Source organism: Cydia strobilella, chromosome 7 (genome assembly GCF_947568885.1).
Source record: "Cydia strobilella chromosome 7, ilCydStro3.1, whole genome shotgun sequence".
Taxonomy (NCBI): Eukaryota; Metazoa; Arthropoda; class Insecta; order Lepidoptera; family Tortricidae; genus Cydia; species Cydia strobilella.
The window spans coordinates 1,331,584-1,348,137 of NC_086047.1; the positions used below are offsets into that span (position 1 = coordinate 1,331,584).

At 37.5% G+C, this 16,554-nt stretch overlaps 1 protein-coding gene across 1 annotated transcript; it reads right to left on the reverse strand.

Moving 5' to 3' along the window:
- Window positions 1–10,928: 10,928 nt before the first annotated feature.
- Window positions 10,929–14,740, reverse strand: LOC134742901 (juvenile hormone esterase-like). The gene is made up of 3 exons (XM_063676096.1): window positions 14,287–14,740; window positions 11,407–12,689; window positions 10,929–11,133 (listed from the first exon to the last, which is right to left on the reverse strand). The coding sequence occupies exons 1-3, from the start codon at window positions 14,464–14,466 to the stop codon at window positions 10,962–10,964; spliced, it is 1,635 nt and encodes a 544-aa protein (XP_063532166.1). The 5' UTR covers window positions 14,467–14,740; the 3' UTR covers window positions 10,929–10,961.
- Between the last annotated feature and the right edge of the window lie 1,814 nt (window positions 14,741–16,554).

Here is a 16,554-nt window from a genome sequence, read left to right on the forward strand (position 1 = left end):
TTTTTCTAGAGCATATATGAAATTATCTATAGCATAGAGTAACTTATACTAGAGCGGTACTGTCATAGTAAATTTTGTAACCCCAGTAAATTCACTGCCATCTGTCGACACACTTTAAAACTAAAAATTAAGATTTATAAAAATACGATAAAATGTATTTAAATATAGATAAATGTTTTTTTTTTTATTTGCATTAATTATTTTTATGATTTTGACCCATGTTCTTTCACTGATATGCGTTAAAATTGTTAAATAACAAACCAAACCGTCAATGCCATCTATACGACAGTAGGCCAAAACTAGTAGCGCCCTCTGAACGAGAATCAAATTTTCTTGATTTTCGAGGTACGTTTTTTCCTTAGACTGTATCCATCTATTACGGAGTTATATCTATCTTTGTCTATAGTAAAGAATTTGAGATATGAGGCCAATTCAAACTTACGTTGTCAAATGATGTCTAAACGATGTAAGTCGCTAGTGTACTTAAATGTCAGGAAATCATTCATATAAAACAAGTACGGGAAAAGATACTGCTACATCTCATCCACAAAAGCACATGCGAGTACACAACTACACACACAGAACATAAGCATCATTATACCTAAGTTAAGATCACATTTTTGTAAGGTCCTGGCAGAATATCAGCGACGTGGCTTGCCGCATCATCATGCTGAGCCAGCGCCTATTCTCTGCCACGACACATGGTTTTGTATTTGTATTGTTTTCTTTTACTTATTTCAAGAATTGTAAAGTTTTTAAGTTTAATTCTAAGCTGCATGTTTTCTATGTACCATGTATGTTGTGGAAATGAATAGTTTTTATCTATCTAGTGCAATTCTACGCTATCCTATATACGCTGTCCTATATACGAGGCCGGGGACGGTCTCCAACTAGATGGAGCGATCAAGTAAAAGGGGCCCCATCCTCAACCAGCTTTTGCTCGGTCGTCAGAGACGCGATGGACAGGCACCGATGGAGGCAGATTAAAAGAACCAGGTGTGGAGCATCCACATCCACTGATGACCACGATCCTCAGTCATGAGGGAGCGACCACAGAGAGAGATATACGCTGTCATCTATATGTATGAGTACAGTCAGCACCGACAGTAGCGGATGATACAACGCTCTAAAAGCATCTGCTCCCGAATATTTTTCTCGTTTCTCGACAGTTCACGTTAAAAAGTATCTGCAATAGTTTAACATTTCTTTTTGTTAAGCTATCGCAGAATGGTAGATAACTTTTGACGCACAATCTGATCTGCTACAGATGATAATGACATTGCCCGGTAAACCATTAGCAAAGAGTATATAATAGGATAGAGCGGTACTGTCATAGTAAATTTTGTAACCACAGTAAATTCACTGCCATCTATCGACACACTTTAAAACTAAAAATGAAGATTGAAAAAATACGATAAAATGTATTTAAATATGGATATTTTTTTTTATTTGCATTAATTATTTTTATATGATTTTGACCCATGTCCTTTCACTGATATGCGTTAAAATTGTTAAATAATAAACGAAACCGTCAACGCCCTCTATACGAGAGTAGGCCAAAGGTAGTGGCGCCATCTGATCGAGAATCAAATTTTCGTGATTTTCGAGGCACGTTTTTCCCTAGATCCATCTATTATGGAGTTATATCTATCTTTGCCATTAGTCACTAACAAAATTTAAACTTAGAATAGGCCTCAAAAGGCTCACCTGAATTTTTTTTTAGGGTTCCGTACCCAAAGGGTAAAAACGGGACCCTATTACTAAGACTCCTCTGTCCGTCTGTCTGTCACCAGGCTGTATCTCATCAACCGTGATAGCTAGACAGTTGACATTTTCACAGATGATGTATTTCTGTTGCCGCTATAACAACAAATACTAAAAAGTACGGAACCCTCGGTGGGCGAATCCGACTCGCGCTTGTCCGGTTTTTAGCTAATTACCAAAACTATCGTCCCCTGCCTCAGTCATTTGCATATACAACGAAATAGTGCCGGCAATTATTGCTTGTATTAAATTCTCTCAAAATGGCGCAACATACAACTTCGGAAGCGGCATATTTCGTTCCAATAATTTAAATTTGCGGCCACGCCGGTTGTTTAGGGGATACAAAATTGGCCTAAGCCCGGGCTCTGACACGCCCTGCCTTAATTACACAGATTTACACTCTGACAATAATTTCAGAATGAGAAATTCTCAGATATAGTGGCTTTTATATAAGGCCAATCAGGTGCCACCTGGTGCTAAGCTTGCGGATTAAGTTAGAGCTTGTTATAACTGATTTTATTTTAAGTTTATTTAAAAAAAATTGCGTGATCTCAAAGTAATACCTATTCGATTATTTGTGAGACTTTTTGAGATGATAGTAAGTTTTATTTAAAATTACCTGTAGCTAATTTGGTTTTTAGTAATTAATATTATTCTTTGTCTTAGTGGCGGCGTTTTTACACGACTGCCCAAAAAAAGGAGTGTATTGTTTTTTAAATATTGAATTGTGCTTGTTGTTTATTTAGTTTGTGTTAAGGTTGAAGAATATAAAATGTTACCTTTTGTCCCGTTAGAAGCTACCTTTGAAATACTTAAATGCATCTGCTTATAGGGCCACTGGTAAGAACTATTATATAATATGTGCCACTGGCCACTTGTACCCCAACCCAGTCTCAAATTGTACTGGTAACCATGGTAACTACAGGTTTAACCCGTTAACCCCGGGTTAGTGGGATGGTGGAAGTTGCAATAGTGAAAAAATTGAAATTGAAATTGAAAATATTTATTTCAGGCACAGAACAGAACCCATATAGTGTTAGTACAAAAATTATAATATGCTACCTAGATCTATGTTAGTGTGTACAATATGTAGTAAAACAATAAATACCTAAAAACTAATTATTTCGATGATGCGCTGGGATCATGTAATTGGTTCCAACGCCTCATCAGTGGGCCGGGCAAAAAATTGCACCAAAAAGTCTATTTCAGGTGCAAAACGTGAAAACTTCTACATTGCTGTCTTTCAGCCGTGAAAAGATGCCCTGCTCTTTAAGTTTGCCCTAAAACTTCGACCTCAGGGTAATCATTAGCCCATTCCAAAGGGCTACTTGAACAAAGCACTGGCAATAAGCGGGTCGCTCCAGCTCCTAATCCCTGAACTTCCGCACTTTCGAGCCTCGTAAAATGTAAAAACAAGCACATAAACTGGAAACAACAGAACATAATAAATAATGCAAAATATAAATTTTAAAGCGCAGTTATGAATAGGGAATCCGAAGTTCGCGTTGTAAATAACGTTTAAGTCGTCCCGCGGTTATCTTTTTACGTTAAATTGGGTTCTTAGGGGGAATCGTAAATTTTGCCCTAACCCGAAGACGCCTACTGTAAAATGTTGGGGAAAATGCCTGTAAATTAACGGGTAGGCATTAAAGTGTCGTGATATTGTAACAAGTGGTTTAAAACACCAACGGTGGCAGCATGGTTCCATTTTTATCGCCTGTCACTATGCCTGTCGCTTTCGCACTTACATACTTGTTAGAACGTGACAGGCATGGTGACAGGTGATAAAAATGCGACCGTGCTACGGCCGCAGAACACAATCGGTATTGTATTATAACTGGGGAAAGGTAGATTTTGACGAATAATTTTTGAGATTGAACGTTTCGACACAGTAACATCGGTAAATAAAGGTAACAAAATAAATTCGCGATAGACCCGATTGTAAATGTGATTTATATGTGTTCAAAACGCGAAAGTTTTAAATGTTATAATTTTTGAGATTTTCGCAATTTGAGTACGTTACATATTTAATACTACCATCCGTTTTTTATCTCTCTATTTACTTAGTACACGAAATTTATCAAATCTTTGCTTTCACAGCTAAGTTTCTCTCATTTCCAGGTATTTAGGTCAAGTCGCTTCGCACTTTGAATGAATGAATGAAATTATTTAATCCAGAAATTTTTTCCATATGAGTTTAAAACATTTAAAACGAATTACATAACTACAACATGCATAATTACATTACATTACTTTATAGGTACAAAAGAGTATAACAGTTTGTATTCAATGGATTTAGACTTTTAATAATTTTTGGAGCCAACGCTTATGATTTCTTAGTATGTAATAAAATATTTACCTCAATATAATTTATACTGAATATAGTATAACAAAAACCATTTTATTTTTACATACATTTTACGCCAGCTTTAAAATTTACATCGCGTTCAATTGTACCAAAGTATCATAGTCCCAAACGAACCGCAAGCAGGTGAAGGGTTAAGCGGTACTTATGAAAGCAGGGCCTTTATTCCTGACGCTAAATTAGTATCCGCCTCTGCTTCGCATACTCATAAGATGTAGCCTTCTAGTTCGTACAATTATGGGTACCTAATATTATTTAAACCCTATTTTGATGTTTGAAGAACTTGCATGCAATTGGGGATATTACTGCAATGTTCTGCCACCAGAGTGCAGCACTAGCCTTTTTAGTAAACCAATAGAGTAACTTATACATACTTTATTAGGTTTTTGACAAGTTTTCAGAGATAATAAAATATGACATTGATGCATCAAGGCCACTTTAAAGTTTTTCATTTTTAACTTACGTAATCTTCAACTTACGAGGTAAATGACACTGTCTTTCTTATACGAGCTAATGTTCGGAAATTATCATCATGTCTCTATCACTCTTCCATATAAGTGCGACAGAGTGACATTAAGCGTTTCGTTCGCTACGGCGGAAACGATTGGCATCTTGGCTAGGCCCCTTGGCTTTTATCGGTGAGGCAAAAAAGGAGGTGAGTAGATAAAGTAAGTTCTCAGTGCTGCCGTCCTTAAAAAAAAGGCAATTGAAGTATTTCAGACCAAAACGACAAAATATGGAAACCAAATTTACCTTATAAGGGGGTATAAAAAAAAATTAATAGCGTGAAGTAGCCGATAGAATAGCGACATCTAGTGTAATATTGGGAAACTATAAAACTAAACTTTATATTTAATTTAACAGGTCAGAAAGTCTGGTTTCCAAAGTAGGTAATTTCTGCGTACGTTTTCAAGGGATGGGAATCAAAGAGTGCGCAGACACCGGGACCTAATGAAAACATGGCGTAAGATAAGGTAACGACTGTTTTATAATTTAGGGTGGACTTAAAATTCTGCGGAAGTATGAAGGGTATTTTTAATTGTCGCTTGTTGAGCAATATGATAACACTACAGTAATTTTTTGTACGTATTACCTTAATTTTATACTTTTTTAAGTTTTTAATATGAAACGTACCCACGTTTCGGGTTTTTTAAAGACATTATGTCTTTAAAAAACCCGTAGGGATCGGATCAAAAACTAAGTAATTAAGTCCGACTCACGCTTGACTGCAATTTCTAATAGGTTTTCCTGTAATCTGTAGGTAAAGATCTATTTTGTATATTTTTTTCAAAATTTTAGACCCAGTAGTTTCGGAGATAAAGAGGGGAATGGTCATTTTTTGCCTATTTTCTTGAATAACTTCTAAATTGTTTATCCTAAAATTATAAAAAATATATATTTGAGATTCTTACAATGAGCACTTTCATTTGATATATAACACGATGTAGTTTGAAATTTTTTATTTTTTTATTTTCTCATTTAGCCCCCAATAGTGGACCCCATGTTTAAAATTAATTTGTTTACTTTACATGTTCGTCTTTGGGTCACAAACTTACATATGTGTGCCAAATATCAACTTAATTGGTCCAGTAGTTTCAGAGAAAATAGGCTGTGACAGACGGACAGACAGACAGACAGACGCACGAGTGATCCTATAAGGGTTCTGTTTTTTCCTTTTGAGGTACGGAACCCTAAAAATCGGTTTTTCGCGAATATCAAAGCTTCTATAACTCCAATGTTTACATCTAGGTGAGAATTGTAGACACAATTTGAGACAAGTTATGCTCCAAATATTTTTTTATGCGATTAACCGGTTTTAAGATAGAGGGCGCAGTGGTCAGCCATCGCCGACCTACGCAAACTGCATAGAACTCTTTACTTTATGCAAATACCATTGGATCCCCAATGTATTAAAACGTTGTTACATACATGAGATGAGGGCAAGACCCGCTGCTGTCGACAGTCCGAGGTACTGCAATATTCATAGACCAGACTTTGTACTGCGGACTAAAATGCAACTAAAGAAATCTGCCTAAGAGACGAGCGAGTGGCGAGTCAAATGTAATTACTGTCTAAGGTTTGAGATACATTACACATACTGAAATCTTTATAGTCAAGACCTTGTACCTGTTTGTAACACTACCTGCTTTTCGACAAATAAACGTATTGTATTGTATTTCGACAAAGTTGCAACTGTTACTGCAATAAGTAACAAGTAAAAAAACCGGCCAAGTGCGAGTCGAACTCGCGTTCCAAGGGTTCCGTACATTACACAATTTAAACAATGTATTTTTTATGTGAAATGTAAGTGAAATGTCTTTAAAAAACCCGTAGGGGTCGGATCAAAAACTAAGTAATTAAGTCCGACTCACGCTTGACTACACATTTCTAATAGGTTTTCCTGTGATCTATAGGTAAAGAACTATTTTGTATATTTTTTTTAAAGTTTTAGACCCAGTAGTTTTGGAGATAAAGGGGGAATGGTCATTTTTTGTATATTTTCTTAATGAACTCCTAAACTGTTTATCTCAAAATCATAGAAAATATATATTTGAGTTTCTCACAATGAGCTCTTTCATTTGATATATAACACGATATAGTTTGAAAAACTTTATTAAATTTTATTTGTTTACGTTACATGTGCATCTTTGGGTCACAAACTTACATAATTATGTATACCAAATTTCAACTTAATTGGTCCAGTAGTTTCGGAGAAAATAGGCTGTGACAGACGGACAGACGGACAGACAGACAGACAGACAGACAGACGCACGAGTGATCCTATAAGGGTTCCGTTTTTTCCTTTTGAGGTACGATACCAATTGCGCCACGTCCCACGTTGACCAGAGTTGATCATAGTTGATTTTTTCATTGTGATTGATATACAATTTATAGATTTTTATTTATAGCTTGTAATAATGTGGTACGTCCCACAATAAAAAAGGAAAAATATACTTTTAACAACACAAAAAAAATGGAAGTAGTTTCCATTTTACTTACACCACACACCCAAGAGAGCATTTTATCATATTTTATAAAATTTAAGACCGTTGTCTTGGCACGATGTGAACAAGTATTTATTCATAAGAAACTAGAATTTGTCAGCACTTCGCTACAATGTTGTTTTCAACTTTAATAAGTTTCCGAAAGTAATGTCATATTGTAAAGAAGCTTGTGAACGTGTCTGTTCTGGGATTAAAAACTCACCAAAACATAAGTCGGATTCAAAATATTATTTTTTTTATGATGAATAGGCAGGCGTTTGACCACGATCCCACCTGATGGTAAGTGATGATGTGGTCTACGGTGGAGCACGCTTACCTATGAGATACCTAAAACCTAAAACACAGAATATGTCCTAAGTTTGCATGTTGCATTGTTTGTTTTGTGTGTATTTTGCGATAGGCTAATTCTTTCATTTTATTTGCAGTACATACTGACATGTGTAAATTTATTAAAAGTACTAAAGGTTGTCTGGATGAGATGACTATTTAGAAATAGGACCACTTGTTGTTTACCTCTCTCTATTGTGGTGTACAATAAAGAGTAAGTATTTGTAAAGATATAGTACATTATGATACAAGTGTGCTAAGTTGGTCATTACACACGAGGCGATATTGTGCGCGCGAGCTGTAAGCGAGCACGCAATAAGAAAGCCGATGTGTGTAATGACCAATGCACACGCGTTTCATACGACGTTTTTCAACACACTTGTGAGAAAAAAAAGAAACTCATATGAATCAAATTTTAATAGTTAAAACAGTTAGTATTGTGTGTTGCATCTGTCATACTGCCGGCCGCCCCTCGCCCCGGCCGCGGGCGGCGCGGCGGGCGGGCCGGCCGGGCCGCGCACCGCGCAGGCGGTCGGGCGCGCCGGTGCCCGCCAGTCTGACCAATTAAAGAAGGCTCCCTTTCCATGCATATTATTAGCAATCAGTTACCTTCTTAACTCAGTCGGATAATATAATAAAAAAGCACGAGTGGAATAATACACTGAAAGAGCACGCGTGTTTAATATCTAGGATTATGAGCCAAAAATCGGTGGAATAAAAACATCGTTTTGAGCAAGTGTGTTGAAAAAGTTTATTATTCAAGTAGGCATATTACAATCCGCTTATGAACGTCAAATAAAGCTACGCCGGCGCTAACCCTACACCTCTGCCCCGAGAAGATTTAAATCCCCGCTCAAATGGAGGAGGGGTTTGGGGGGGGTATTGTATAGTATTGTAAGTCGTTACGGTTTGATCTTGTTATGATACTTACCACTATAATGATCACTCGCGCTGATTGGTGAGCAACATAGACATAGTATAGTAGTTATAAACATGAAACCGAGCGACCAGGGGTAAGAGAAAGACATATTCATGTGTTAACAGGTTAATGTATCCAGCATAATCCTTTTTCTCTTTCACTCTTATAAATTTCGGTATTTCGCCATCGCCTCCTACCTATGCTGCCATAACCCGACCATGAAAAAAAACCCGGTCGGTGATAAGGACAAAGCATGGCACTATTTTCTCTTTCCTTCCCTTTCCTCTTATACTAGAGACTATCTTTCTCTATCAAAGAGTGTCAGGCCCTTGATGAGCACGAAATGTAGTCATGTCATTAGGCATCGCACTTCCAAGTCTTCCAACTAACTATTGAACAGTTTTCAAATTTATTTACATACAAGATATATACAGTGGTACTACGTAAACGAAATTAATAACTAGCTTAAATCTAAAATAGGCCCTTGAGGCATTGTACCAAGGATGCTGGCGGCATTTCCCCGCTGTATCGCAATGCTGATACGTTGTGCGAGAAAGCCGCCAGCTCTTCGGTCACCAGTTACGTCAACCAGACGCTTCGCGATTTCTGCAAACAACTTATGCGCGATGGGACCCCATGGACCTAGAGTTTCAACTCCAAATGGAACGGAAAGAACAGTTGGTTCAGTTATTTGGAATCGTGGCTACTCACAAAAACCATTTATACTTTTAACTAAATGATGGAATTGCCACTGACTATATATGTAATAATTTTATTTTTTTATTCAGAAAAACTGACATTACTATGCTGTGTAGTGTATATACTATATACTACTATAGTAGTGTCAACTTACAAACACAAATTAAAATATGTTCATAGAAAGTAATTTTTTTTTGTAGAGCAGTAGGTAAGCTGTTGTTGAAAAACGACTAAAAACTGTCTTTAAATATTAAGAACTGATCAAATTCTCAGACTTAAGCATCGCTTCGTCAAAATTATAGTTGAAAAGAACAGACGTACTCTTCAAAATTTACTCTATATCAAATTTCGCGTCTATCGGTAGGTATTATTTCCGAGTAGGGGACGATGTTTGAATTTCGAGCGCTCGAAATTAAAAACGAGTGATCGAAAATAATCGCACACGATTTGTCACGATTACATTTACATGAACATAATAATAAAATAAACAAAAGAAAAAAAAATATTATAGGGATTTTCTTACACAAATTGGCTAAGCCCCACGGTAAGCTCAAGAAGGCTTGTGCTGTGGGTACTCAGACAACGATATATATAATACTTATACAAATACTTAAATACATAGAAAACATCCATGACTCAGGAACAAATATCTGTGTTAACCACACAAATAAATGCCCTTACCGGGATTCGAACCCAGGACCATCGGCTTCACAGGCAGGGTCACTACCCACTAGGCCAGACCGGTCGTCAAATAAATACTAAAACAAATAATAATACGGTAGCAAATTGTATTTAAACAAGGATTAAAAAATTAAATAAAGTACATACTTGACAATACATATTTATTATATTACGATCATAAACAGGCTAATAACAAATTGAATACCACTCGATTCTCAATTTATATCGCTCATATTTCAAATATATACTCTGGCAAGCCAACACTGTCAGTTTAAAAAGGCTGTAAATTTGAAAAATGTAGGTGCCAAGGACTGGTTTCCTATACAAATTTTGAATTTCGCGCATTTTCCTACTGATAATGTTGGCTTGCTAGAGTATAGCATTTCATTCCACAGATTTTCGAATGACGAAATCGAGCGCTCGAAATTCAATAATCGGCCCCCTGAATTTCGCCAATAGATTGTCGATTAATTCACCATCTCTGGGGCCGTCTTGTAAAACAACCAATTAGGAACGCCGCCCAAAGACGTTGCCCGTCGAATTACGATTCGCGTGGAACTATCACTCTGTCTGATTGCGGCGCTTTTGACACTTCCAAGGATAATTCGGAGTGAAGTCGGTTTTATTGTTTTCGTGTGGCTGTCGATATTGTGATTGCTTTTCGTGGGAGATAAACTACTGGATCTATCGGGCCAATTCGAACGTGCACCTGTCATCAAACCGATATTTGAATCATATTGAAATCCATTTAACTGTTATTCTTTAAACTGAACAAGGCATCGCAAGGATTCGCGTGTGCATTTCGCTCATATTAGTTCGTACAAAGAGGATATAATTGTTAATACAAACGAAACCGTCAACGCCATCTCTACGATAGTAGGCCAAAGGTAGTGGCGCCATCTGATCGAGAATCAAATTTTCTTGATTTTCGAGGCACGTTTTTTCCTTAGACTGTTATGTATTCATCTATTACCACAGATTAATAAATAGTTATGCTATTACGGAGTTATATCTATCTTTGGTTCGTATTATAAATTGGCGTGAGACGTGAGCGAGGCGCGCGGGGGAATGATAAAATTTAGATATTATTTTGATGTCAAAATGTAAGTTTCAATTGGCCTCTATGAACAAAGATATTGAAAACCAAGCTAGTAATAAAAAATCAGTATAAAAATAAATAATTTATTGATCAATTGGCTACCTATACCGGCTTTCGTCGGTGGGTCGTAAACACCCGCCTCCACATTTCGTAGGCTTTGGGGTTGGGCACTGGGCCCATTTTGACCTCATTCCCTATATGGAGTAGTTTTAACGCCTCTCGAGAACTGGGGGACCATCGTGGTAGATCCGTGGCGGATTCTGGAGTTGGATTTCTGTACAAAAAAAAAACAATGTACATATAATGAAAACATGCATGTACCCTGCAGGGTACCTCATTTAATTTGTATAAAATAAACAAGTACTTCAGGGTAAAGGGGACGAAGTCACGTGACCGACTTTGACGAGACAAAGTGCGAAAGTGTCTAAAAGTCTATTTTCATAACTTTGACATTTATGGAGATTTTGACATTGCAAATTCTGTGCATATCTCGCTCCGAATATAATATTAAACAGTTGCCAGTTTAAATTATGTGAATTTTACGTACCCATATTTAGCGAAATTGGTCCACATTTTAGTCATGGTATATATTATTTGTGTATCCTTTTTGTTCCAGATCTCCATAACATTTGGCCAAAAGTCTGGTTTGAACAAATAGAACAAGTCATCGGCATGGCAGGCTCCTTCAGATTTCCGATATCCTGACATACCTTTCAGAATATTTCTGCTGCCTGCATAGTCGAAGTAGTAATTATAAATCGGATTGTCTGTATTTTTGATCAAAACCTCGCTTTCTATTAACATCGGCATTTCAAAGTACAAATGCGTATAAAGATCTGACATGTTCAGTATTTTCGACATATCGATATACTCCTCTCCGAAGTAAAATTCTTTAACTTCTTTCGCTGCTTCTTCAGCTTCTAATTCTGTTTTGAATTCTAAATCAGAAGCGAATAAATAACGGCCGTTCCTTTCGTCGACAGACGCGGGCGTCTCTTCACCAATTAGAAATAAACCTTCTTTACTGTTCGATCCAAAAATTATAGATATATTAAGTTTCTTCCTTTCCAGAATATTATACGGCAAATCTGTTATAATAGGCTCCACGCCAGGAAAAGGTTTTTCGATGCACGGTAAATGCAATAGTTGCGTGTCGAAGAACTTGTCCAAAGGTTTTCTCAGTCTCGTCCTGAGGAAGTCCTCCACGGGAAGGTCTTTAAATATATTGTAAAGCTCGTGCGGGTCCTCTGTATCATAGCCCAGATGTTTCGCAATAAGGCTGTATACCCACAAGGGCTTCCTGTTGATTGCCCAGTTGGCTATAGACGATCCGCTCTGTATGATAGCTCTCTGGAACAGGCCATCGGCTGCGTCGCTAGCTACAAGTATAGACAGCGAAGTAGCTCCAGCGCTTTCGCCAAAAGCAGTCACATTCTCAGGATCGCCGCCGAACGCAGCGATATTTTTCTTTACCCACCTCAAAGCCGCCAGCTGGTCCTTTAGGCCAGCGTTTCCTGGCGCCTCTTTTATATTAAGACACATGAAGCCTAGTGCGCCTAATCTATAGTTGAAAGTAACTATGATCACATCATGTTTGACTAGATAATCTGGTGTGTAGAGGAACTTTCCTCCGCTGCCTAGAACGAAGGCTCCGCCGTGGATAAAGACCATGACAGGCAGAGGGCGCTGCAGGGGCATGGTCGGGACGTAGACGTTTATCGTCAGACAGTCCTCTCTGCCGATTCTGCCCCACTGGGAGTTTTGTGGGCACATGTATATGTGGTCTGTGGCTTTGAAGGTACCCTTCCATGATGGGGGAGGTCCAGGTGCCTGAAATTAAGATACATTTTAGTCTATAGGTACGTAAATACTGAATGGAAAACAGATCAGGGGAAATAACTACAGGAAAAAAAAAACACAAGAAATGGACCGCGATGGTCATTAGGGTTCCGTACATCAAAAGGAAAAAACGGAACCCTTATAGGATCACTCGTGCGTCTGTCTGTCTGTCTGTCCGTCTGTCACAGCCTATTTTCTCCGAAACTGCTGGACCATTTAAGTTGAAATTTGGTATACATATGTAAGTTTGTGACCCAAAGACGGACGTGTAACGTAAACAAATTAATTTTAAACACGGGGGCCACTTTTGGGGGGTAAATGAGAAAATTAAAACATAAAGTTTTTCAAACTATATCGTTTTACATATCAAATGAAAGAGCTCATTGTGAGAATCTCAAATATATATTTTTCATAATTTTGGAATAAACAGTTTAGAAGTTATTCAAGAAAATAGGCAAAAAATGACCATTCCCCCCTTTATCTCCGAAACTACTGGGTCTAAAGTTTTGAAAAAAATCTACAAAATAGATCTTTACCTATAGATTACAGGAAAACCTATTAGAAATGTGCAGTCAAGCGTGAGTCGGACTTAATTACTTAGTTTTTGATCCGACCCCCACGGGTTTTTTAAAGACATTTCGCTCACGTTTCACATGAATAATACATAGTTTAAATTGTGTAATGTACGGAACCCTTGGAACGCGAGTCCGACTCGCACTTGGCCGGTTTTTTTTATTTTAAAACGGGTGAAGAAACTAATTAGTGACCCCTGGTTTACAGGTTTTATTTCAATTGTTTGTTCAAACCAGGACAGGCTAAAAATGTTGAAAAAAAAACCCTTAATAACGATTTAAATATTATTGCAAACAATTCATCAAAATATGTTAACCTTTTTCATGTAAAAGCAAAATATTAGTGTATATATCGTACAACAAATCGTGATAATATATTATATCTTATCTATTTTTTATATCGTAAACCGATGCCAAAGTTATGCAAGTCGTTTAGAACCGCTAGGTATTCTTCACATAGACATGTACCTTTTCTATCTTATCTCAATAAACAAAAAGTTTAAATTGCAAGCATAGGGTACTTATGTATTGATAGTTTTGACAAAATCGGCTCGATAAACAATTTATTCCAAATGTAGGTCTTAAAATCTTCGTTTTAAATCCTGTAAATGTTTTTTATTTTTATTTACTTAAAACTGTAATAAAATACATTTATTTACATACAAGATATATACAGTGGTACTACGTAAACGAAATTAATAACTAGCTTAAAATTTAAACTGTAATTAGAATAACAATTTGATCATTATATTTGTCTCTGAACAGAACAATTGTAGAGTAATTATTTACCTATTCAAGACGTCAGCATTTGTGCCAAAGGTCATACCTAAAACGTTTCATCACGACACGATACTAGTAAACTGTTGTAGTTGCAGGCGTCCATAGACTACGGTAACTGCTTACCATCATGCGGGCCGTATGCTTGTTTACCACCGACATGGTATAAAAAATATTACCTAAACTTTGACATCACATATAGTATAAACGTATAAAGTAAAAATAGTAAACAGACTCACTTGAAACCTGGTGCTGTGATTGGTCGTCGCATACGGTATCCCGACATACTCGAAGTACGAACCGTCATCGCTGACTGTCCCACTCAATCTACCTTGAGCGATCTCGACCTCCGGCGCTGGTTGGTCCACCAAGTTCACCGCGAACAACGTAAACAACACGAGATTCTTCGAATACCTCATTTTAAATGGTTATTATAGAATTATTTTTGTTTATTCACCATAGCGCCAATCCTGACCTGATTGTTATATCTGACACTAACATTAGTAAACTTCGCTTATCAGACACGTAACCGATATCATTGATAGTAGATAGTAAGGCGTATTTTTTTTTTAGAATTGAACAATATGATTGTAATTAGATTAAATATTATTGTTAGCTGTGTAGATCTGTTTACTGTGCAACTCGATAAATCAAATTGGCATTAAATAGTTACGTTTCTGCATAAACCGGCATTTAAAATAGGACTTTGTACACACAATTAAATTAATTTAAACTGATAATATGCAGTAATCGACCGCTGAGCCGGCTTTGCGGCCTTCAACTGACTTAAAGAGGTAATAACGATGTGACGTAATACACGTTCATCTTGTCTATGTGTTAAAACAAAACCTGTTCGATAGTTTATTCGCAAATATAAATAACTTGATTTTGCTTGAAATATGGTACAAGTTATTCTTTTTCGGTCCTTCCCTCAATGCTGAGGGTCGTGACATCATGTCCTTCTGTTGAAGGTTGAAGACCAGGTTCCTCCATAGGCCTCACCGAGCACATGGCCCCGTGCAGTTTTAATTGCATAGGTGCAGTGATTTGAGCACACTATCTAGGGGAGGGCTCTGAGGTCTGGTGCCTTCGCCCGTCATAATAACTATCCTGGGAGTGAGCTACATGAATTAGGTCCTTTTTTTTTTTAACGTTGGGGAAATGCGTTTACGTATGCCACCTGGTCCGGGGGAACCAGGAGCGATGACGGACTAACCAGTGATAGGACTACCGTCTAAAACCACCAACGAATGCCGACTCCGCCTTGTACAGGAGCGCCGTAGGATCACTATTAGCATTCGACTGCGTACAATGAGTATTAGGTCTAGCATATCGTTGACAACCAGCGTTTTACGCGTAGGTCTTCCAGTATGGGCTGATTAGTAATTTAGTACTCATAGTGTCGAAGGTACCCGTAAAAGCCGGCGCCAACACCACATCTCAAACACGTTGATCAGGTTTGCTCGGTAAGTTCATGTCTCAGAACCAGAAATATTGGAAACATCAAAGAACGCACCAGTCTAACCTTGGTCAATAAGTCAAGCTTAATATAAAATGTGTATGACCCATAAGTAGCGATGTCATCCTATACTTTTTATCGAGCAATACATTTAAGTCAGAACCCGTTGCTGGGCAGTTAGTCATTTGCCACTAATTACAACTTTGCCATTTATTAATCCAATTGATAACAAGGTTACCTAATTACTTAGGTCTTTTTTTAAGTATTAAACTCGTAATATCTTATCAATTTCATAATGAAAGTGTCAAACTCTGATTCTTTAATTATGTTATTTCACTGTCGCATTGTGTGGCAGAAAATAGTAATTTGTCGTCGAATAGTATAAAAATTTGGTACAACAAAATATTTCGCAAAAAGCCAAAATCAAACGACGTTTCAAACTCTAGCAGGCCAATTCAAACGTGCACTGACATCAAATCGATATCGAATGACAGCTAACTATTTTTTTTAATGATATGATTCCAATATCATTCTAATATCGGTCCGTGTCAGTGCACGTTCGAATTGGGCTGCATGAGTGTGTACAGATACGTAAAATATGATTCCAATTTCATTCACAGGCGCTACGGCTTTTCAAAAACTCTGCTGGCAGAACTCACTGCTTAAGAAGGGAACGAATTCGCGGTAGACCCTGTGATATTATTTTCTTTGAACATAACTTCGGACGCAAAATTACCGCCACACACATTACACGAAACGCTGGAAACAACATGTTAATGCCAGCAACGTAATCAAAAAGGCTCTCATTATCATTAATCACGCGCCGAAGTGACGTGACGTCACGACTCGGAAATTAATTATGTACGAATATATAAATTATGTGGAGTGTTTGCTAAGAGGGTAAGAAGGCGCGCTGATATTTTTCGTCACCTCAGCCCGCGCAGCATGGTTCCCCTATCACTAAGTCCGTCACTTTCGCACTCACATACTTGTTAGAACGTGACAGGCATGGTGATAAGCGTACCGTGCTACGACCCCTGGTTTAGGT

Bases quoted from the DNA above. Each gene is read 5' to 3' on its own strand.
- LOC134742901 (XM_063676096.1), bottom strand. From the start codon at position 14,466: ATGAGGTATTCGAAGAATCTCGTGTTGTTTACGTTGTTCGCGGTGAAC. The intron at 12,690-14,286 runs GTGAGTCTGTTT...TCTTAATTTCAG, and splicing joins ATCACAGCACCAGGTTTCAA to GCACCTGGACCTCCCCCATC. The intron at 11,134-11,406 runs GTACGTAAAATT...TTTTTTGTACAG, and splicing joins ACCAATTTCGCTAAATATGG to AAATCCAACTCCAGAATCCG.